Source organism: Etheostoma spectabile, chromosome 11, assembly GCF_008692095.1.
Source record: "Etheostoma spectabile isolate EspeVRDwgs_2016 chromosome 11, UIUC_Espe_1.0, whole genome shotgun sequence".
Lineage (NCBI taxonomy): Eukaryota > Metazoa > Chordata > Actinopteri > Perciformes > Percidae > Etheostoma > Etheostoma spectabile.
In genome coordinates this window covers 13,830,595-13,855,446 of record NC_045743.1, presented here as the reverse complement: position 1 = coordinate 13,855,446, position 24,852 = coordinate 13,830,595, and the positions used below count along the sequence as shown (strand labels likewise).

The 24,852-nt window shown below is 39.6% G+C and overlaps 2 protein-coding genes across 2 annotated transcripts in view; one reads left to right on the top strand and one right to left on the bottom strand.

The window, feature by feature from the left end:
• LOC116697559 (general transcription factor IIF subunit 2) overlaps positions 1-24,852 on the top strand; it is a 45,829-nt gene that overhangs the window by 13,177 nt on the left and 7,800 nt on the right. The gene's annotated exons all lie outside the window — the stretch shown is intronic.
• On the bottom strand, positions 7,479-9,470 carry kctd4 (potassium channel tetramerization domain containing 4). Its single transcript, XM_032528842.1, has one exon. The coding sequence runs from the start codon at positions 9,202-9,204 to the stop codon at positions 8,428-8,430; it is 777 nt and encodes a 258-aa protein (XP_032384733.1). The 5' UTR covers positions 9,205-9,470; the 3' UTR covers positions 7,479-8,427.

Here is a 24,852-nt window from a genome sequence, read left to right as displayed (position 1 = left end):
AACACATGCTTTCAGGACTATTTTGACTTCATTCACAAGGATTTAGCAGACTCACCGCATGAATTGTTGGCGCTCATCAGCTTTTAGCAGCTCTTCATGCAGTACTGGAAGTGCAGTACAGTTTTGCTGTTTTGAAAGAGTTAAAGCTGTGCCTCTGCCAATGTTAATCCAATGGGAGGCTATAAAAGTTCTTGCTGTCAGAGAGCTCAAGCCTTTTGGCAAACTGACTGTTAGAGCTGTTTAAAGATGTCTCTCTCCTGCTGTTCCACTCTCTGCTCTTTCATAGCACCAACAGAATTTACATGGAAAAAAATGCCATTCTTGAAATGTGAGTAGGTATTGTTTGACATGAATTTCTAGCCACGCTGACATTTGTTTTATAGCGTTTATTTTCCCTTTGAAATTCACTTGAGCTCCCCTCTTATATTTATACAGTAGAGAGTACAATAATACATAGTTTCTTATCAACACATCAGTTTTAAATGCTCTTATACATTTATCAGTTGTACAGATTCTTATGTCTGTATTGTCGAACACAAATAACTATTTTGAATTAAAATGCATATGTAATTTGCTCAAAGGTTTAGAAGAAATAGTTCCAGTACAACTTAATTTCCATAAACTCAGTTGCCCATCTATTAGCTTGCTAAATGTAGTCTAAAATAACAGTTCCGCATTAAATTCTACCTTCATGAAGATTATAATTAAAACATTTTTGACAGAGGAATTGCATTATGAAGTCTGAGAATTTGTCATGGGTATTAGAACTCTGTCTTTTACAATCTGGCACTGTACAACTCCACTGGTGCATTGAAGTGTAAAGCGTCTTAATAATAGGGGATTGTTTACACCACATGAAGAAAATAGTCACGTCTCTTAGAATCCCTGAAATATAGGACAATGGACAATGGATGGTCTATTTAAATTGGGCTGGCAGATGGTTTGTTGCCGTTCTCTGGGCATAAACCCATCTTTCAATACGTAACAGATGTATTTTACCAGAACACAGTCTAAATTTGTGGATTCAAATTTGTTTTGCACCCCACAGGTTCCTCAATAAATGCAGATCTCACATTTGCTGCTCCCTGTAGTCACAATGAAGCAGAGGGCTGAATGACTAACTCAAGCTTTGCTTTTCTTCTCAGAGATGCATGTTTATTGTTGCCCAAGGTGAAAATAGGAGAATGAGCAAGCTATTGTTTCTCTAAAGACATTTTATTCTGTTTTGCTTCTTGAAATAAAGGTTTGTCAAGAGACACGTGTCACCCAGAATGACAGGGGTACAAATGTGATGCTCTGTCGCCAGTAGATAAAACCATTTTTAGTAGGTTGTTAACTGAAAGGTTCTCTGAAAAGGTTTTAGTAGAGCACATCGCAAGAAGATATGAGGGAAGTAACCTCTTTAAATCATCTGTTCTTTGAAGTTGCAGATGGTGCCTCTCTCGTGTTATGCCATGTCAGTTAGTTATTTTTATCATTTTTGTTAAGTGTGTTTAAAGTCCTTTTAGACTTAAAACAAGGCGAGAAGAGCAAAGGCAGCTATTGACCATGGCCAAATGCTATGATTTTACATTTTCCTCATTTCTTCTGAATCTCTTCACTTGTAATTTCATGAGGCAAAACTTGTATTACAGCTCACATTTAAGCAATCCGTCTTAAAGTTGGACACCTTGTTCTGTGTTTAACTTTCCTCCCATAGCTACATTATTTCAGATGAGAAATCCAATTAATCTAACAGCCCATTTCTGTATTTAACATCCAGACAGAGATTATGGCGCTTACTATGCAAGCTACTATATGGATGTATTATGTGGCTGGTTGTCTTAGCGACACCGTAAGAAACTCCCGTGACCTAACACGACACACACAGAACGTCGAAGGTGTGTTTTTGATTCTTTGAAGACACAATTAGTTTCAAAAGAAGCTGGAGGCAGCAAAACTATTTTTATATTTACTATCTAAAAATGCTGGTTTGTTCACGACACCCCCGTCCGTTGCTAGCAATGATGACGCATTGAATAGTGAATAGTGACGATTCTCTCTGACCAATCAGTAGTCTGCAGGTTTTCACGTCCCTTTTTGGTATTGCTACAGCTCGCTTGGAACCTCGATGGAGGTGATTCTAAAAGAAGTACTTGTTAGCAGGTACCAGGGACTTTTTTCATAATGGAAAAACAAAATGGTGAGTAGAGGCAAGTCGAGCAGGTACCGTGTAATGGAAAAACACCATTGGAATCGGCTAGTGCCTTTTGTTGGGAGTCAAGCACACTGACGCATGAATAAAAAGAATATCATTATTGTTGACAAGTGCGAGAGCAGGCCTCATATTGGCTCTTTGTTAAAAATGTAATTATGTTAATATTGTATCATAACAGTCCTTTAACTATGTAAATACCGTACATATCCACACTCCTAATATTTCTTTATTTATATTTCTACTTTATATTTATACAATTTGTGCACCAGCAGCACAGAATTTCCCTTTTGGGGATCAATAAAGTATTTCTGATTCTGATTAACAATAGCCAGTCAATGTTGTCCACATCTGATATGGTGGTGGTTGTTCCACACAGGTCACGTAGTCCATATGGTTGTATTACTTTTGTGTGAGATGTATGAGCAAGAAAATCTTTTTGTGTTGTGTGGGAGGATTTTACTCAACAGTAACAAAACTTGCTTCACTCAGCCTTTAAAAAAAGCTGCTCACTCACAATTAGTCTGGCTCCGGAGAATTGTCTGAATGAGGCCTGTGCTGAATATATTGTGCTCAGATTGTCGTGCCCTAGCCCTCCCAAATGAAGCACTAGTGTCTTGAAGGAAAAGGAAAACTGTAATGTTGAAAAAAATCTTAAAACAATGTTATTTACAGTGGAAACGGGCTTCATGTGAGCACAGTATAAACAAAACAATTGACACAGAGCCAAGAAAGGGCCTCAAGACAACAGTAACTAAAAACCATCCTAAGTTACTATATTGTGTTTAAAAAAAGAAGAAGAAAAAGATGTTGAATTAATTAAATGACCAAAAATTAACTGACACTTAGAGATCTTGGGGGACATATCCGTACTTGAAGATTAAATGTTTTTGAGCAATCAGGCTAATTCACACCTTCAAGACAGAAACAATTGGAAGAAAATACCTCATTCATAACATAATTCTTAAACATTGGCATTGATTTTAAGAAATCAATTCATACAGATGCACATACTGTAACACACCCACCGTCACATGGACACACACATCTATCTGTTGCAGACACTGATGTCTGTTATGTCAAAGTTTTTTGATTGCCACTTTTGCACTTACAGGAGGAAGGTGGAGGGCAGGTTGGCTCTGACTGTCTCTCTGCTGAGACCCTCTTCACCTCTATCAGATCTGCCTTTTCTACCACTTCTGTTGTCCTTTTTTTTTTAAACTTGTTTTGTCTTTAGAGATCTTTATCTAATGTAGAGCTCAAATGACTTAAATGAATCTGCAGATATTTTGATCACCTTCTCAATGGTGAGGATTTGCTGCATTTCTTTTTTATGTGATAGAAAATTGCGCGTTGGCCTGACAAAACAAGGAATTTAAAGAAATTGTTATACTGTATATTTTCCACTAACATTTTATGGACAAAAGTATGGATCAATTGAAAAACATAATTGGAATGTTATTGGATTGTAGACCTTGTCAACATTATACTGGTAGGTGAATTTATTTTAATGTTGAAGTTGTTTTAAGAATATGCTATGATCAAGCGTGCATATCCAATGGCCTTTTTCTGTTCAGTTTCAAGATACAGTTTACAGAATACTTGTTTGTATTTTCTTTAGGGCTGAATCTGAGCCCAAATGATCTTTCATACCTTGAGGAAGAAGTACAGTTCTTGGGGAAAACATTTTTTGAATGTTTGATAAGAGCTCAGATTTAAAGTGTTGGCTTCAATCTAAAAATACCTAAATACATGATTGCATGAAAAAGAATTCCCCATACTCAGTTTCTGTGTGCCCCCCCCCCCCCGCCTCATTTTGTTTTGTGACTCAATGGTTGCTGCTGCCTCCTTTTGTCTGAGCTGAGAGTGGAAGTAGAAGGGGTCTGACCTCCCCTCCTCCTAATCTTCATCACCCTCTCTCTCTCTCTCTCTCTCTCTCTCTCTCTCTCTCTCTCTCTCTCTCTCTCTCTCTCTCTCTCTCTCTCTCTCCTCCTCCTCCTCCTCCGCCGTTGGCTCTTTTTCTGGAGTTGAAAGATAAAAATCTTAGCTATGCTACTCATTTTCTCGTCGAGGGGCACCACAAGATTAAGGCATCGCGATAAGGAGGCGGGTGTGTATTTTAGAGTGAGAAAAAGAGCAGCTTGTAAACGTATGATGTGGGAGTTCAGTTTGCCTGGCAACAGGCGTAAAGACTAAGATGAGACTATTGATAGTAGGGTTTGAGCTTTCCTCACTGCTGTTAACACCTCTGTCCTCTTTCTACCACCTGCGCCTCCTGCATGCCTCATCATCCCAAGCTCCCCTTTTGATGAGGTGTGGATCACTTTGACCCTGCGACTAATAAGTAAAGCAGTAACTGCCATAAAAAATTCATGAAGCCGATCTGCAATTAAAAAAATGTTTGATGTTGAAAGTAAAGTGCTGGGTGTGACATTTGGACAGCACAATTTCACTAAGTTTATCTCCTCTTGAATGTGTTTACAGTGATGAACACAGTGTTATTTGTGCGTTGTATGTTTGTTTTCTGTGTTTGTGAGGAGTGGGCTGAGGAAGAGGTTTGCCTGATGTCAGAGGTTGTTGTGGGTGTGTGAGTCATACCGGGCGGGGGTGGTGGTGGCTGGTGCGACGGTTTGACGACATCGCCGGCTGAAACACATGGTTTCTGTCACCATGGGAGGGGGAGACAGTTACAGTTCCAACAGGCAGCAAGGGGGCAATTTAAATTGTTTTACTTAGAATGTTCCACTCTAGAAAGAATCAACTCTGGAGGAGATAAAAGCTTTTCAATGTTTGGAGTCAGGGTGCAAAATTATATTTTTTCCATGGGCCAAATTGCTAGTAAATGTTTACATTTTTTCCAGCCACTTAATGTTTGTTTTTTTGGCTGGTGAGTGAAGCAAAGCTACCAGTCACTTGATAACTCGCTGGAGTACCCCTTTAATGACTGTTGTGGGAATGTATTTAGAGAGAGATTTGTACTTTTCATTAGATTTTTATCACAGTAACATGTTTAATCACGTATTGGTATGTATCACTGTCTGTTATTATCACTGATGATACTAATTCAAATTTAAAACATGATTTTGTCACATCTAATCTGCAATACTTCCTTTGACTGATACTATCGACACCATTTTTTATTATCTTGTCAATCATTTCACATCATAGTGGTGGAAAAATACTTACAAAGAAAATCAACGCTGTTCCCATTTTGTTCATATGAACTAGTTTATTAAGGTTATCATAACTCAGGGCATTCCTGTATCTCATATTCATATTGTTCCGGTAAGTCAACTAATATGCAGAGGACAATAAATGGTTATCACGTTTGGCTATAACATGATAACTAACGTAATGATATTACTGAAGTTGGGATAGTAAATATTTTCACTGCACAGTCCTTGTAGAAATAGTTAATGTTGACGATTACATGAAGAGTGCAATGCATAGAGATAAAAAGAGGTTCTCCTTAAGGGAAAGGAGCAGGCTTTATCACACAGACAGGCCTACTTTTAAATTACAAAATATCTTTACTGGAACTGGGAGGGTTTGAAGAGGCTCCCCAAAGACTTCTGCACATGGAGTCACACCACTGTGGTGGCAGCGAGCCTGTAAAACTTGGTGTCGGTCATTACAGCAGGCGGTGTGAAGGTGATTGCATAGCTGAGCATGTTTTATTACATTGTTAACTTACAATGTGTGACACATTGTATAATGACATTGTGAGTTTTCCTTTTTTTCACATCAATTATTACAAATGAGTACATTCCTACATCACTGCAGCTAGGTAAAACCAGCTTCTGGGACTCAATACATTTCTTTTTAGCTGATGTGAAGGTGATCATTAACATGTAGAAGCTGTGACAATTCTTTTTTTGAAAAAATTGTTGTAGTCATTGATAGAAATAATAAGTTCAGGACAGGATCAGCCACAGTAATAGTCATTAGGGGCAGGGGGAAAAATCGATACAGCATATTGATCTTTTACTATATTTGTTGGTCAGCTTGTCTGCTTGACAATCCCATTTTGCAGCAATACAATTGAAGTGAGATGAAAACAGAGAAATGTATCTTTTTAGATAAAAAATGATGTTGACAAAGTTTCCTTTTGGGGACACAATTTGAAATTGGGAAAAATTTGAAGATGGAAAATGAAATTGTAATGAATTGCAATGTATTGACATGAGTATCGTGATGATATTGTATCGTCGGGCCTCTAGTGATTCCCACCCCTAATAGTCATGGGATATGTTAAAATGAAGAGAAATTTTCACTTGTCACTATTTGATCCTCTTTCAATTTATAAATCATCTTTTTTTTTTTTTTTTTTAAACATTATATACCAATTGTAAGTATCTTAAACCGCAGGGTATACAGAGCAAGTTTGTTGCATCTACCAAATTATATTAATGCACTCTAAATTTTCAATTCCTCAATTGAAATTGATATACCTTATAAAAGCCACCAGAAATGTCACTGTCTACTTTCTACTAAATGTGAACATTTTAAAGTATTTTACACTGTATAGTGTCGCTGATTAGCTTTTTTTTTAAGCAAACAACATGATAACGATCATTTTTGGTGAAGTCATAATCATGCTAAAATTGATAGAATGGATTATTTCTGTACAAGGCTTTCAATTTCTATAGGTTTTTGTAGTTAAAAATTCTCTAGGCATTGATCCGTTAAATCCACTTTCCAACTGAATTTTCTAAAGTGGAACTTGATATCATTCAGGGAGCAGAACAGTACATCCTCTACTGACAACTAATATGTGTAAAAACAAAGAACATGCTGTACATAGTGTTATTTTGTCCTGGTTTTTGCACACCATGTAGATTGTTCCAGGCATGAAAATCAGTGTTTAACACATGCAGCGAAGTGTAAAAGGAGTAATTGTATGCAAAGAAAAATGTTGCCTGTGAGCCAGTTTGGTGCATCTCTCCAAACGTTTTCTTATTTTTATCAGAAGATTCTAGAAACTTTACACAAGTAATGCACCCGCCTGCCTCAGATGTTAAAACAGTCTACATTCTGTAAGTTTATGTGGGTCAGGATTTAACGGTTATCAGTAAACATTTTATGCTAATGGCTATAAGCCAAATAGCCATGATCCCAGTACATAAGACTTAAGTTAAGACTGGCTGTGTGATGTTGTTATAAAATTGATGCAAAGTAACTTCTCTAACCCCTTACATTATTAAGAGCAGCATATCTCAGGCTTCTTACACCAAGCAATGAATCAGGTAAATAGACTTTTGCAGATACACTTCCAAACACACAATAGTTTCAGTGTCACTTTTATTTGTAAAATATTCACATTGAAAAGTAATAGGCATTGTTGTGGCACTGACTTCACAGAGGCTCACAGCACTAACAAACACACCGTTTATTTAGTGCACATGCATCATGCTAGATTCAAAGCCCTTACAATATTAATGGTTCTTTGAACTTAAACTCAACTTGTCCACATGATCAGAGAAACAGTTTGTGTTGCTTTAGTCAGATTTTGGATGTGTAGTTTGTTACTTAATCCAAAAACAACCACAATTCACTGTGGTTTCCCCTCTAGGCTCCAGAGAGGCTAATAAACTAAACACAAGCTATTAAACTAACTAAACACAGCATACACAGTAAATAGCAACACACTTACACACAGCCACAGACTGTAGTAAAAGCTGAATGGCACAACGGTGCGCATCACAGCGTTTGCAGCTGTTGACAAAGCAGCAGAAGCAGTTCTTGTGCAGAGACAAATCCATTGATAAAGCTGTCGATGTTCCGACTTCCGTTTGATCCCTTGGTCTTCTCTATGGAAAGATTCATTGGCTTGTCTTCCATATTACAGTATAGAGTTGTACTTTTTGTATGATAGCCAATGCAATGCAATTTAAATATCATAAATGCTAAGTTGATCTGGATCATTCTGAATTCCATAAATGCTAGCTTACAAAACAGTGTAAACGTTGAATCACTCACTGTTACCCCACACCTATCAAATACTGTGTTTAAAAACCAGCATTGTGCAGTAAAGAGATAAAACACTTTCCCGTGAGACATTCCAACCCCACCGCTTTTCCTCCCATCCTATGACACATTACAGCTCAGGACATGTTACAAAATCTTAAAATCAGTACCTTATGTTAGCGGGGTGGATATAAAATCAGGCACTACTCTTTTACCTATTTGCCTCCCCTTCTCCTTCCCTCTCTTTTTTTCCATTTCCCTTCATCCTACTTGACAAAGTGCAGGGCCTCAGCCGCTACCACAGAACCTTTGCTGCTGTCGAGGCTGGTGACCAGCTTGAAGCCTGATTTCAGCGCTAGCATCACTGTCTCTAGTTTCAGACAGTCAAGTGTGCACAAGAATGTGCTGTCCTCCTTCAGCACGAGCCGCGATCCCGGCTCCGACTTGATGAAGTGTCGAAACTGGATCACGTTGGACGACACCACGAATTCTTCCGGAAAGCCATCCAGACGACTCTTGGAGATCTGCACCAGTCGCCCTTTGACCTTGTCGATGAAGGTGGCGTCACTGCAGTACACCTTGAGACCCTGCGATCTCTCGTGGCTATCCGTCACCTCCAAAAAGGCTGCCTCCCGCTGGGCCGTCCTCTGACTTTCCCACTCGACCACGGCTTCCACCAGTTCACTCAGATGGTAAAAATCAGCCTCCCGTCGCAGGAGCCCTACTTCCCGGAAGTCGTCAGGCAGCTGGAGCTCTCCGGTTCGAAGGTAGTTGAGCACATGGCGAAAAACTGGACCGTCTCTATCAATGAATGGGTTGCCCATGGAATCAGTGTGCTGAACCGGCTTCTTACCGTTCGCCAGCTCTTCCAGAAAGGAGCCCTGGTGTTTGGCAAGGGTGGTCCGGTGGGCAGTGTACAGGAACCCCCCTACATTGATGGTGATGGTGCCTGAAGAGGGCTTCTTGAAGCTCTTGCTGGGCTGCAGCAGGTCAGGGTTGATGTGCCTCAGTTCACTTTCCATCCTTCTGAGGTTCCATTCCATTCTCTAGTCACCCTCTCCAGCCTCAACCCAGCCGCCTTAGGGCTGGTGTGTCTGCAGTACAAATCAAGTCTGTTTTTTTTCTTCTCTTTTGGATCTGGCTGTTTGAGTTTTTGCTGCTGCTGAGAAAATGAAAAGGCGTTGTCAGCTGTCGTATAGTGATAGTGAATGTGTTTGAGAGTGTGTGATGGTGGATGCGTGTGTGCTGTCTGGCAGAAAAGCTACAGTGAACTGGGAGCTGAAAACAGACTGGCTCTCTGTGCTGCTCGGTGTCCCTCCTCTCCCTCTCTCTCCCACTTCAGGAGGGGGTGGGCAGGCAGCGTCACATTCAGGGAGGGGAGAGTGGACATATAAGAGCAAACAACAGAAGGGTACAGACTCTGGAGCGCTTCCATTCTTGCTTGCTCTCTTTCCCTAATTATCTTTGATAAAAAGATTACACACACACATGCACCAGATTGAGGGGGGGGGGGGGGGGGTTGCTTCCATCATTTTTGTGGTGTGAAACTGTCTCAGCTTGTGTGAATCTGAATATCAAACTTCCTTTGCAGCCAAATCCATCTGTTTACCTCACAGTGCTACATGTGAACTGGAATCTGTTTTGAAAAGGAGTTTAATTTAGGGCTTTACTGCCATGCTTTTTCTCTTCTCTAGTTATGTTAGGGAGAAGTAGACTGCTAGCCTTATGTAAATGAAAGCAACAGGGGATGCTTTTAAACATAGCATATCCTGTTTTCTTGCAAAATAACAAGCAGTCCTCTCTCATAGAAAATGTTGCTTGTGCATTAATCTTGTGTGTGTCTTGTGTGTGCGCTGACTTTCCTGTGGAGGAAATGGACCAATTACAGTCGGTGGTGGTCTGGTCATGATAGAATTGGCTAATGCTTTGGCCTCATTGACTGTGAAAATAAATGGACGTTCAGTGATGTCATCCACGGGTTTGTGAACTACTGTTTTGAAGCCTTGAGTGTGGAAATTCGGCCATCAAGTCAAAAGTAGGGTCATTTTCTCATAGACCTCTATGAGCCAACTTGTTTTTGCAACCAGCAAGAAGTAAAAAATGTTTGTAGCCTACTTCAGATGTTCGTTTTTTTACAGCAGGATGGCAATGCCAGTCAATTTGCATAATTTATCAGCGCTTGCACAGGAGTCTGGCAATGACGACAAAAAACCTAGATCATGTCAGTTTATGTCACTGCAGCGCATCAGAGACAGTGGGCTTGCTTTGCAGGGATATTTGTGTCTCAGTCTACTGCGTGGCCAAATATTGTTTATTCAAGTATTTCACTGATTATGAATTCCTGTCCTGAACATCACAAAGTAGCAGGGTGCTGGGATGGTAGATTAGATGAGATGTATGGCTGCAACTAACTATTACTTTCAAATTGATTCATCTGCAGGAAATTGTTTGGTCTATGAAACCTCATCAAACCGAAAAATGTCCATCCCAGTTTTCCACAGCCCAAGATGCTGTCTTTAAATGTCTTGTTTGCACCATCAATCTAAACCTCAAAGATATTCAGTTTATTACCTTAAAAGACAAAGTAAACTAGTAAATATTTGAAACGGAGATGCTAGAACCAGGGTTTTTGTTTTTTTAAGTTGTAATGATTTAGAGTAATAAGGTTATAAGTACAGAATAGTTACACAGGATACACATACCCGCAATTTGAACGGATATGTAGGGGAACTGTGGGGGAATAAAATGTCTCCAGTACAAGGTGGTTTATAATGTAACAGCCTTAGCACTTGCATCATGAAAGTTGGAAAGTTTTAAAGAGATGTGTCCAGATAAAGTGACCTTTTGTTCAGTACCTCAGTGGACCACTGAAAACAGTTTCTACACGTTGTGAGAGTGACTGTACAAAGAAACTTGATGGCTTTGGTGTTAATACTGGTCCTACAGACATAAGAGCTTTTTGCATCTACCAAACGTTAATGGGTGTATGCTTCTTTCTGACCCCTAAATTCATTCATAGTTTAGTAACTATTGGATTACTTATAGTGTGGCTCAAACCACTAATGCTCTTCTATCAAGGGCCATCTCTCACTTAGCAAAAAATAGATGGTGTGCATTAAGTTCTGGTCCATATAGTTGAGAAAGAGCAACTGTACTTTCACAGTTTGGATTCGCCCTCTTTGCGCCCACGATCTTGCATTTTTCAAAGTCTGTGGGATCACACTTGAGACCACTTCTCAGCATCGCATGCAAAGTAGATGTAGAACTGAAGCTGCTGTTGCATGCAGCTGTATATTTAGCAGTGGTGATGAAAGAGGAGAGACAAATTATATTTTCCTTGGCCCGTATTTAGGAAACTTAAATACACTTCAGAATGCTCAAAAGAGAATTTGAAGTAAATCACATTTGTGTTTGAAAGTTAATGCTAACAAGAAAACAGCAGCTGTAAATGGTACAGTAGTCTAAAACTAACTTGTGTGTGTGTGTGTGTGTGCGTGTGTGTGTGCGTGTGCGTATTGCATAAAATAATTTATCATGATCAATGATATGTTGTCTTTTATCTCAGAAGATGCTCTTTGTCTTTGTACTTTGTAATTATAATCACAACATTGTAATTGCTCTTGGCCAATATAAGAGACCTCATTAATTCTCATCACTTTTAATTTTTAAGTAAAAATAAATTAAAAAATATATATAATTTGTTTTAAACTTGGTACCGTTTTGACCCACATCACTACATTTAAATGTGTATTTTTTCTGCGTGCAAGAGCATTTAAACATTAACATTTTAATTTGAGAGATATCAAAATCCTAAAAAATTCCCGTCCCTTTTCCTGGCAAACTAAATAAAAATAAGGTGATCATACTTTGTAGACTGCTTATTCCCTTGAAAGGAAACCTGAGCAACAGGTGTGTTGTATTTGTGCAACAGGTTGTCACCTACCTTAGAGCTATTCCTGTAAATGGAGGGGCATTACAGAGGAATAAGAATTTGTTTTAGTTGAAACACTCTATTTAAACCCAGCTGGTTACTAAAATACATCGTTTTGGGTTTATCTGTTGAAAGATCCCAGAGTGACAGCTCTCTCTGTCTCCATGACGATTTTCTAATCATAAGTGATTAGTTTTACCATCATCAACAACATTCAATTGGAATTGCAAATGAGGCCAAGATGCAGCAGAAAGGATTGTGGGAGGTTTGACCTGCTTTCTGCCTCCTGTTCATTAAAACTGGCGCATCAAGGACAATTGTTACCTTCAAAGTCAGTGAGAATCTGTTTGTCACAGCTGTTGTGTCTTTATCAACTGAAAGCTTAGGACATTCAAATCAAATTTCCCAAAATGCTGCAAGCAAGGACTCCTTTTTAAAGGTGATGAATTATTCATAGAGCTGCTCTAAGAGCTGGTGGTTTAACATATAGTCGCTGACTGCTGTGAAGCTGGCATGGCAACCACTTAAAATAGGGTCTCATATGAGCTCAGAGCTGTCAATCCCTTGCCTTCAACATTCATTATGGAAGTCTGTCTACTGTATAGAGTGTGTGTGTGTGTGTGTGTGTGTGTGTGTGTGTGGTGTGTGTGTGTGTGTGTGTGTGTGTGGTGTGTGTGTTGTGTGTGTGTGTGTGTGTGTGTGTGTGTGTGTGATGTGAAAGTTAATATAAAGATGAAGTATTAAAGAATACATATTGACATGGATTTCAGTGGCGCATTATTGTCACATGGTCTGCATAATGTTTTATGGACTTTTTAAAATGTTAAATTTTGATATAAATCCTGAATGTTGTTACAAAATGTGAATAGTCCGTTCAGCACAAACCTTTTAAACCACTTTAAATATTAACGCATGAAATCTATAGTGATCTACAATCATGCAACATCAGTGAGAAAGGATTAACACTCTTGTCAAAAATGAAACTGCAACATAGAAAAATCTAAGTTGTGGAGGCATGAGACCAAGAAAGTCAGACATGTTGCCAGAGGCAAAATACAGTGACAGTTGATAAACCCCTCCCTCGGGCAGAAATTGTCCAATTACATCTTAGCAACTGTAACTAGGCTCAGCCGGCTTTGCCAAGCTTGAGGTTTCTCCATGTTAAACTGCATGTGGCAGAACCATTGATACTCTGCATTTGGAGGGTTGATTAACAGTGTTTGTCAGTTGTAACCTAAGTTGCATTCGTTATCATGTCGGATGTGTTGTTCAGTCCAACACTTTGGCGCAGACTGGAATAACTGGCATCTATTGAATTACTTGCCAAGAAAGACATTTGGGGCAGATATCTAGTGTCCAGATGATGAATCCTACTAGCTTGGGTGATGCCCTGACTTCTCCTATTAACATTAAATTATTTACATTCATTTTCCTTGTGCAGATAATAAAGGTGGTCCAGGTGACATCGTTCTCCCAACTAACCAATACAGTAACTACCTGTATCATCATAAATAAAATTACTGTGTCAAACATAAAAATATTTAAATCACCCACAAATTATATTAAGGAGTCTTTGAGAAACCCTCACTCTGTTATGAATATTCACAGTGACATATTCTATATGACACATTCCATATTATAGTCCAGTCACATAAAGTTGCTTTGCAGTCTTAAGATATTTTTCAGTTTACCTTGTTGAAATTCATGCTGCAGCCTTTTTGAAAAACTTTCCAATAGCCAATATGTTTTATGGGTGAGAAATCAACCACTAGTTACGGTAGCACAGACGGACTCAAGTGCACGGCTCAATAATAATAATAATATTTATTGGGGAAACGGAAGATGGACGCCAGGAACAGGGAAGTGGAGGACAGGAGGTTTGGGATGGGAAAACTCGGGATGTGAGGATATCTGGAGACCAGGAGCAGAGGAGGAGACACGGGAGGTGGAATGTGGGAGAACCGGGAGCATGAGCCGAGGAAGAGACACAAAGAGGCTGATGGAAGCGGGGCGCCGTGGGGTTTGAAGCCAGCTGACCGGAGGTAAGGAAGACAGGATGGAACTGCAGGGAAGAAAACAGAGAGGTGAGTACATGGAACACGAGGAGATGAAACTTGTAAGGTTAACGCTGACGAGGTTCACCAGTATGACTGGAGCAACGCTCAGGCGAAGAGTGGATGAAGAGCCGGGGTGGGTACTGTGGGAGATGGTTGATGGCAGGCAGGTGTGAGCAGCGGGAGCAGTTGATGACTGATAAAGAGCAGGTGTGCGTCGTCAGCTGGCTTTGGCAGGAGAGAGGGAGAAACCAAACAGAACAGGGCAGGACCACTGAAAATACGAAAAAAATAGTAAACAAAACAAAAACCCACGGCCAGCTGGACCCCAACCCTAACAACTAGTACTGGTAATTAAATTGCCCACCAATTTTCTCTGCGTTAGAAGCACTTTGAAGCCTATTTGTGGCATTTGGATGCTGCTAGTCCATGTTACAGTCAAAATGAGTGGGCTGAATGCAGTTAGACATCGGAAAATCACTTCACCGTTAATGAAAGGAATCATTAAATTTCCTTAATGAAGCAGCCTCTGGGCTTGGTAGAGATGAGCTCTAATGGAAAATTATATTTGGAGATCCAATCAGTGCCTTCACCTCCCCCTCCTCTTTATGCTTTCATGTTGTCATGTATAGACAAGACTGTGTGTGGTGTGTGTGTGTGTGTGTGTGTGTGTGTGTGTGTGTGTGTGTGTGTGTGGTGTGTGTGTGTGTGTGTGTGTGTGTGTGGTGTGTGTGTGTGTGTGTGTGTGTGTGTGGTGTGAAGAGAGAAATGTTTTGCATTTATGCCTAATAGAGTAATGTACAGGCACACAAATTAATTTCATTGGAAGATTTCACATTTCAAGCAAAAATACTACTTAATATTGACTGGGAACTATTAGACCATTCTTTAAAGATAATCTCACAGAGCTGTATCAAATGCTATGAGAGCGGAGTGGAACAGTGAGAATTTCCGCTCCTCGCGAAAAAGCCTTGCACTCCCCGCTCTCACATGCTCCGCAGAAAAGAGCTGAACTAAACACGCCACCCACATTTTACTGGCGCTTGCCGGTGATAGTACCATGTTACTACCAGACGCTGGTAAAAACGGGACAATATTTAATTTAAGAACAAGACAATAGTCTAATAAACTATTTGATTATTTATAATTGAAAGTCTTGACCCATCCCTAACATGTACCAGAGATGCTTATACTCAGAAAAATGCATGTCTTTTAATCGGATTTCTAAAGTCGTGCATACGTACATTTCTGTTTTACACAATTCAGTAATTATCAAACTGGGGGCACATACACAAGACTGATTTTCACTCTTACAGTTAACCATAGATCGAGTAGGCATGTCCAGAGAAAAGAATGGCAGAGAAGTAGCAGTTTCCCCAGATCTGTTGCATTGGCAAAGCGCCATAACAAGGCCGGATCGTCTGTCATTATGCACTACCATTAAGCTTTTTATAGCAGCTGTATCTTGTCACATAAACCTGTAAACCATCATCAGCAGTGATATGGGAAAGGTAATGATGTAAACAGGGAAATAAAATATTACCTTCAGTGTAAATAAATTCAAACAAAACCATCAAGTTGTAAATGTGTCTTTGCAGCTAAATCTTTGTTGGTATTTTCAAGGTAAATGAGTGGGTTGACATGGGCAGCACACTACTTGTAAAAGAACAGGGTCTTTCAATGATGTAGCAACCAAATGTATGCAGTCTTGGGATTTCTGGTCTTTGGTGTTTCTATTTTAGAAGGAGGCAAACAATATGAGCAGCAGACAAAACAGCTAGTGAAAAGGGTGGGCCCTGATGAGAGAGAGAGAGAGAGAGAGAGATATGTGTTACCCTTGTTAAAAGTTCTTATTTTTTGTAAACTTGTCTTTTGTGCGTATACTGTACATCGTTTATACTCTTGGCCCCATGTCTTATTAAAGTATTTAGATCACTATTCCTGAAAGCTAAAACCACTTCAAAGATCTATCTCAATTTACATTTTAACCCAAACCAGGGGGTCACTAGGCTTAAATCGGATCTGAGCCAAGATAAGAGGCAAGAGAGTGTTTTAGAGAAGCAATGAAATCATCCAAGAGAGCCGAGAGGAAGTGAGTTATCTGGGAGCAGAGAGCCAGAGTCACATGAATAGCCACAGGCACAGTAACCAAAGCAACTTATGCAATGTGTCAGATCTTGAGTTTGTGAGAAAGATTTTTTTTTGTAGAAACTGAATGGGGCTTAAGGTTAGTAAAACTTGAAAAGAAAAAAGAACTATGGCTGCAGTGGTTTGACACTACTGAAGCACAGTATCCGTGTTGCATGCTGATGAAGGTCTTTGACTGATGTATGTATTTATTTATTTATTGCTCTAGATCTAGTATTGTATGTAGGTGTGGTTGTAGGTGATATATAGTGAAATGTAGATGAAGAGGGATAGTTTACCCAGAGACGGTGATGATGGACAGTGACCTGGTGGGCGGCAAGCCGTTTGTTGTGTTTTAACATTAGGAAGGTCAGAGCTCTAAGGAAAAAGGCCTCGGAGCAGATGGAGGAAAGAGATGAGCGTGAGGGGGTGGACGAGTGACCTCCTCTCCCTCATATCTGTCTCTCTCCTCCTACAGTCTTAACTCGACCATTTTTCACTTCTCTACTCTCAAAGAATTAACTAAATGCATATTTACATGTACAGTGCAATACAGTTGATACTGATCTGTATTACTATGGCAAACTTGAATACGCTTCTTTATTTACTCTGCTGGTTTGTTTTTAGTTTTAACATCGTAAATTGACTTAAGTGCAGTAAACGATCAATGTTTCACAGAGATCAGTCAGCCTCTGATTTAGTCACACTGGAGCATCTTTTGTTCTTCAGTTCTTTTGTCTTGATTGCAGATTAGAACTTGGAGACAGATTGAGGATTTGTTTTGGGGCCAGAAGTGTCCACTCGATGCAATGGTCATGGTTAAGCTCTGTTGTGGTTTTTGGAAATGATTTGTTGCAATTCCAGCCAATGTGCTAGTGTCCACCATACACACAAGGGTCTTCGCTCCGTTACGCTGTCTTAACATGCTGGGTCTCCTTATGCTCAAGCAGAATCTCTGAAGCGTAACATTAGCATGCTTATAAATTTAAAATTGACATACAATCAAGACTTTGTTCCTGACTTATTCTTTACATAAGTAATTTTGTACAACAGACGTACTGTATATGACACAAAAACATAATTTCTGCAAATAAAATTGTCGTGCAAAACAAAATGGAGTTAAACTAGGGGGTCTTTGTAAGAGTAATATAGTGTTTATGAATATTTTCAGTTGAAGTGTGAAAAAGAGGCAAAGTAACTCACAACAAAACAATGGAAACAAAACTAAAATTGAGTAAATACTCATTGAAGCATAAAAAGCTGGACTACATGAAGACCCGCAGTTGGGTTGATTGATTCGTTGATTTCCAACTCACAGTATATTTGCCCTTTTTAGCTGCATCATTGCAGGGCCACCCCATCACATTATTATCTTATGGTTTTCTTTGGATGAATCCTTATGTTTTTGTCTAAATCCCAAGCCCCCTTGTAGATCTACGTTCAGTGGCAGGAATAGAGACAGTTTAATGAACCTTGTGTCACATTTAGGGCTTATTAGCATATAGATTCAGTGCTTTGTAATATGTGTCTGCACTAGGGATGCCACAATGAGGACTTTTTTTTCCCACTGGTTAATAACTTATGACAATTTTACAAGAGAAGTTACTCTTGAATGATGCTCAATAGCTGCGGAGCACTTACTTTGATCTCTGGCCTTTCCGGGCGTGCTTCCACTGCGGAGCTGAACGTATCTGAACTCAGTCCGCCTGGGAGGTGGCTGCTTCCTTAACGTTATCAGGTTCCCTATTAAATATTGCCAAATAGGCCCTATTGCTTATTGCTTTGACACCAAATCCTCCACCATCGTTTTGTCGGTAAACTGTCCTTACTACATGACTTTGCTACTCTGTGCTGCTGTACAGACACTTCAGTTTATCATTGTAGTATCCGCCGTCTGATGTTGATAACGCCGGCTAGTATTAAAGTGGTCACTAATACACGAACATTATCTAAATGGGTATAATTTCTGTAAAAACAATATGACAGAGTTGGTGGGTAAGTAATGTAATTGGTGTATGCCAGGCCATCGTGGAACACTGGAAACACAGATTACCGCGGCAAGCCTGTACCGACTTGCTGTTGTTTTGTATTTAACATATTCGTGTTAAATGCAGTCCTCTGTAATTGTGAACACAACATGAGTTGGCTATGTGGCTTAGTTGTGTTTGTTTTAGAGCTTCAAACACTATAATGATCATCATTTCATTGGCCAGTTTCTGTGCTACTTGCACATTAGTACGCGCCAGCGCACAGGTCCACTCCAAGACAACCCCGCTGAGCGTTCCACGTGTGTGCATTTGTCGACAGAGTGGCAGTATAAGTGAAGAAATCGATAACGACAACTAAACTAAACGGAAAAAATCAGAAAAGCGAAAGAAAGTTGTCCTGTTCTCTTTAATTATGTATTTTATACTGTACAACCAGTAAAACATGTCCTGTTCTGTAGACATGGTCGTTATTTATTTATTTATTTATTTATTTATTTATTTATTCATGTACCAGTCCAATATGACTGTCAGTTGAAATGAACCTTGTGTTGTTGTTGTTATTCCATGTTTCCTCTCTTGATTTGGTAGTGGCGGCCCGCCATGACAAAATTTCTGCCGCCTCGGAATCGGAAATAGAGCAGATGCACAATGTAGTTGCAGTTGTCTTTTTAACAGAATGCACCCCCTGTTGACTGCCGCTCACATTGCAGTTTAACAAGAACTAAACTATTCATTGTTATTGGGCCGGTCCAGTTTAACTGCGCATACTGTTGTGTTGATGTAGTTTATTGGGTAAATGTTTGCTTTTGACTAGTCGACTGTTAAACAAACAGCTCCACCAAAAACGTCACCGCAGTGGGTCCGTTCTAATTGGACAACGTTCAACTTGTCAGTTCATCGTCCTGATATCAAAACATTTGGCGGCGGGGTTTGTTGTTGTTGTTGTTGTTGTTGTTGATGTTCTGACAGACCTGCCCCCACTGCTAAAATAAATCCAAAAGGAAACACTATTTTTTATGAATCTATTTTAATATTTTCCCATAACTTTTGTAGTTTTACATACGTTTAAAAATATCAAAATTAATATCTATACCGCAAATGAATAATCAATATCGCAATGTCACATTTTGTCAATATTGTGCAACCCTAGATCTAAAACAATGACAAAACATTACTACAGCTGTCAATGGTGTGTCATCACCGCGCTGTACTATACACCAGTTAAGCTACAGAAATGGACCTGGTAATCCTTTTCTCTTCCCCTTATCGGATTCCCTCATTACAGTTGGTATAACATCAATATTGGTGATGTTACATTGTCTGCTAATGGAGGATATCAGTCTGGACAGGGACCTGCTTTTAGAACCTGCAGAATAAGCTGTCTTGCTAAACATAAAGTAACATAGTTTACTCTAGTGTTAATCATCTCAACTCTCTTCAAGAAACTTTTCTTCAAAATCAAACAAGTGTTTTCAACCTGTGGAGACTTTCTCTACATGACTTGTATGTCTGGACCATTTGAATATTTTAGGTTGTACAAAATTAGAGAGAATAGAAAATTGGTGAATTTGGCAAATTCTGTGTTATACAATCATCTGTGGTATTTATAAATGAAAAGAGGAACAGCTGCTTGACATAATTCCCTCTGCCATCTCAGCCTCAGCTTTTTTTTTTCTTTAGATAAAAAGTGAGCGTACTTAAATCAAATGCAGATTTGAATGACAGGTGCAAAGTGGAATTAGGATGATGTCTGCTGAAGGTGTCGACCAAAACATTGATCTAGCACTTGAGTTTTATATTGAAGCCAACGTATGTTTGAGTTTCTTATTTATCTTAAGTGTTCCTCCCACTCACAGTAGCCTTGAGCTACCCATGCTTTGGTTAGTCCACATTCAATGTTGGTCCTCTCTCTCTCTCTCTCTCTCTCTCTCTCTCTCTCTCTCCAGTATGTTTCTTTCTATGATAACAAAGACATTTCTTTCTTTTGATACAGTGTCCTTCTGGATCCTGGGGAGAGAAAACAGGAAGACTTCAGTTGCAGGAGGGAAACAGTCTTAATTTCTTTATGGCGTTGATGAAGTCAAACAGGGTGTTATACCAGGACTAGTGCACAGCAGGGATGTTAGTGTTGGATGTTGGTGTGCAGACATGTTTCTTGTGTGTGGGTTTGCTTTTTGGATATGTTGCTGGCAAGTGCTCTGGCACTCACTAGCCAATAATTGCACATAATTGCATCCATTTGTGGAAAATGCAAAGATGAACATGAGTGAGATCTGTGATACGTACTGCGAAGCATTTCAAGATTCAAGATTGAGGACTCTTAATGGACTGTTGTGTGACACAGGATGTCAGGTGGTTACTATGGTGATTGTGGCATTAAAGATAAGTTTTGTGACTGTTATTGCCACTTCATTCTAACCCCAACCGGTCGTCAGACACCGCCTACCAAGAGCCTGGGTCTGTCCCAGGTTTCTGCCTAAAAGAGAGTTTTTCCTCGCCACTGTCGCACTGTTGCTTGCTCTGTAGGAAACTACTACAACTGTTGGGTCCTTGTAAATTCTGGAGTGTGGTCTAGACCTACTCTATCTGTAAAGTGTCTCAAGATAACTCTTGTTATGAATTGATACTATAAATAAAATTGAACTGAATAAGTTAAATTCTTTAGTTTTGTTGGAAAAGAAAAACTACAATAAGTCGATCCTAGTGGCAAGTATTGCCTTTGCACCCAAAGCTTGACACTTTTATTTATCTGTTTTAATTGTCTACCCAGTCATTTAAATATATATTGAATATATTAATTGGGGCTGAACAATATTGTGTTTTAGCATCGACATTGCGATGTGTGCATGCCCAATAGTCACATCGCAGGACGTTGCAATGTTGACGCCATGTGGGCAGACAGGTAGCCATGTGGGCAGCGTGTGTATGTGACGTTAGTCCGACAGGGTTTGTTATGGGAAGTGAAGCTCTCTGTGTGTAGAAAAGTCCCGTAGGCAGCAGCTGACCCTGACGCAGGGATGCGCATAGTTTTGATTGGTAGTCAGTGAAGCTACAGCTGACAGTGTTTTATGTTCGCTGCAAATACAAATTAAATCACGTGATTAATCCAACATAATTACGTCTCCCGACCATGTCCCCCCGCAGAAAAATGCTACCGGCCAAGATCCAAGGGGTCCGTCCGTCCTAACTAACGTTACGGTTCGGGGCTGCGAGGCTGGAAACGTAACACTAGTCTACTACAGAAGTCTGTGTCTGATCTAACGTCATTTCCACTGATTTAATTGTTCTTGGATACACAGTTTGTTGCTAGTGCACGTGACATGCAGGTCGGATCAATTTATCAAACTAACGAGCTGGCCCCGCTAGTCGACCACAACCTGACATTTAGAGGAAGCAACATGCAGTCACTGTCATTCACGTTAGCCTGGATTGATTATTATATGAATACAATGGTGTTGTGCTAGCCAACCATCATATTTCTTCCTAAGTTCCCTCTCCAAAATCACTTCAGAAGAGTAACGTTAGTCACAGCGCTTACTTACTTTGGTGTTTGTAAAGCATTAAAGTTCAACAAAGAATGGTTCACATTAGAAAAGATCCTTTTTCATTTTTTTCTTCTATGTAGATGCACTCCCTACAAAATCACTGCAGTAGTCAAGAATGATTTATTATTTCCAAATAGAGCTATTAAAGTAATCTTTTAAAAATTACTTTTTCTTTTCTCACATCACAATATAAATTGTAGGGGGAAAAAACATTGCAATGTCAGATTTTTCCAATATCGTGCAGGCCTAATATTAATAATTTCAGTTTTTATACCAAACATACCTTTTTAAAGTGAATTAAATCCTTTAATAAAATAATTGTAATGTTTCTTAAAGGTCCCATGGCATGACAATTTCAGTTTGAGGTTTTTTAACATTAATATGAGTTCCCCCAGCCTGCCTATGGTTCCCCAGTGGCTAAAAATGGCGATAGGTGTAAACCGAGCCCTGGGCATCCTGCGCTACCTTTGGGGAAATAAAAGCTCAGACGGGCCGATCTGGAATCTGTTCCTTATGATGTCATAAGGAGCAAGGTTACCTCCCCTTTCTTTGCTTTGACCACCCAGAGAATTTGGCCCCCCCATGAAAGAAACAGACATGTCTTGCAAACAAGCAAGTAGTTATGGCTGATACTGGGGTGGGACCATCACAGAAAAGAAGGAAATTAAACAAAGAACAACTTAAAGCTGAAAGGGAAAGTGAAAGGCAACGTGCAATAACGCAAGGCTTTCAACAGATGGAGACAATTACGGGATTGTAAATGATTCAAAACTCACCCGAATTGGCCCTCAGGTATGTAATGTCTATTTCATTTACAGTATAAAATAACTTTACAATGTGCGATGTGGTTGTACGTCAGTAGCCTACATTAAATTCAATTCTCTTTCCATGACATGGTTGACATGGCGCTGACATGTTATTCCTTTTACTCCGTGTTTGTGTTGGCTTACTATTTTCTTTGCCCTTGACCCCCCTGTAACTGTAAAATCATTAGTACGTTGGTCACTACTACAAACTCTTAAAGTGCTCATATTATGGTTTTTGGCTTTTCCCCTTTAATGTGTGTTTAAAAGCCCAAAGTCCACACCAAAGGGACTTATCATCTTCCAGAGAAAACACTGTTCACAAACTGCTCCAAACAGCTCTCTTGTAGTCCAGCCTTTACTTCTGTGACGAACATGCATCACTTTGTAGCACATGTTATAATGCTCACCTGGCTACTAGCGTGGCACTCCCTCATACTCTGCAACTGACAAGCTAGCAGTACTTACTGCGTGTGTGCAACTCCCAACAAAGATGGAACAGACGTAAAATGTCTCACTTTGTAGCTAAAACAGAGAACTCAACACACAGGGTGAAAAAAGGTGCTGCAGCAATATGCAGTACAAAAAAATATATAGTGTTTTCTGAAAATTAAACCACATAAGCCTATTCTAGTACAACTTGTACATACAACCTGAAAATGAGCATAGAAAGAGCACTTTAATGCTTTGGCTTGTGACACAGTGACAGTTGGCTCACGAGACATACAAAAAAGGTTACTGTATGCAACACTGGAATTGGAACGATGCATCTGTAACTTATTCTTTTATTGTAAATGAATTGTTTTCTGTCCAAGCAAAACATTAATTGTAACTATATGACCTCCCCCTAACGTTAACTCGGTAATGTACAGCGCTGTAAAGAAAATACCTTTACGACAGCAGGTGTGGTAAAAACACTTATCACTTTTGTCCAAAGCGGTTGCTAGAGTAAACAAACTTAAAGTTACAAATAGCCACTTTAACATCATTAAATTAGTTCTGCCTGTTTCTGGCATTCCAATTAGTATTCATTAAAACTTCAGAAGCACAATTTCAATGAATGGAGACAATAATGGATGAATGAATACAAACATTCTTTGCTGTCAGTAGAAATTGCTCCTGTGCATCCAGTGTCTGTGCAGTGAGGTACACTTAAATTTAATTGTGGTTTGACAAACCATGGTTTGTCATGTAGAAGGACATCAATAAAACAAGAACAGCACGAGCGGTGGTAATATGCACCCTTGTTATAATCACATTATTTGTGGAAACACAGCTAGGACAACACAGAGGAGTTGGAACTGAGTGACAGGTGATCCTGCTGTGCCGCCCTCGTCAGAAACTGACGTGGCTTCAGATGACGCACGTCTTTTCATGTATGTTTCCTTTGCATTTTCCCCCCCACGATTTTAAGTGGCAGACCAAAGGAAAAGGCGCAAGTGAGGGAAGTGTGAAGACAAGAGTCAATTGGCATGTATTCCCAGATGATTTACCAACAGGATTCCACACCTGAGGATCATTAACTGTTTATGGAATTTTAAGACAACATTACAACAAGTTTGACAGCCTCTCTCCCCCCTCCTCCCTGCCTCACCGCCTGTTTCTTGACCTCTACCGCTCCCTGTAGACATTCTCTCTCTCTGTTTGCCCTTTTAGTGTGTCAGTGTGTCTCTCTCTGCTGGTATTGTAAACTGGTGGGTGTGAAATGTAGTGGTTTCTCAGACCTTTTATTTGTCCAGATATACAAACCATGCCAAATCATACAACAATGAACAATGGAGCGAGCTGCTGCCAATATAACGCCAACGCTCACCAACTGGACTCATTTTCCTGGACGATGGATTCGAAATTTGCACACAAAAAAAAAAAGAAAACAATGACAGCGGCTCTCAATACTGATGGAGAGGAGCATAAGTGGCATCAAAGGTTTTTGGAAAAAGGTTGTGGGTTGGACAGATAAAAGAATTGGAAAAGCCCCTTATGAACAGCTTGAAAAATAAATGCAACAAATGAAAAGTTCATGTTCAAGATCAGTCAAAAATAGCTAAAAGGATCACATTGAGAGGAGTTGTAAATGCTTTATGAAAGGCTTACTGGCAGTTGTGTAGTATTTAGGTCCTTCACTTACATTAATGTACCAATACATCAGTATCAAAAAGCATTTTCAATCCTCCTTAAAGAGTCATGTAATTTTTCCACATTAAAATGTCTAAAAACGACTAGGCCCTTGCTATATATTTTGA

Excerpts from the sequence above, each read along its gene's own strand:
- kctd4 (XM_032528842.1), bottom strand. The coding sequence starts at position 9,204 with ATGGAATGGAACCTCAGAAGGATGGAAAGTGAACTGAGGCACATCAAC.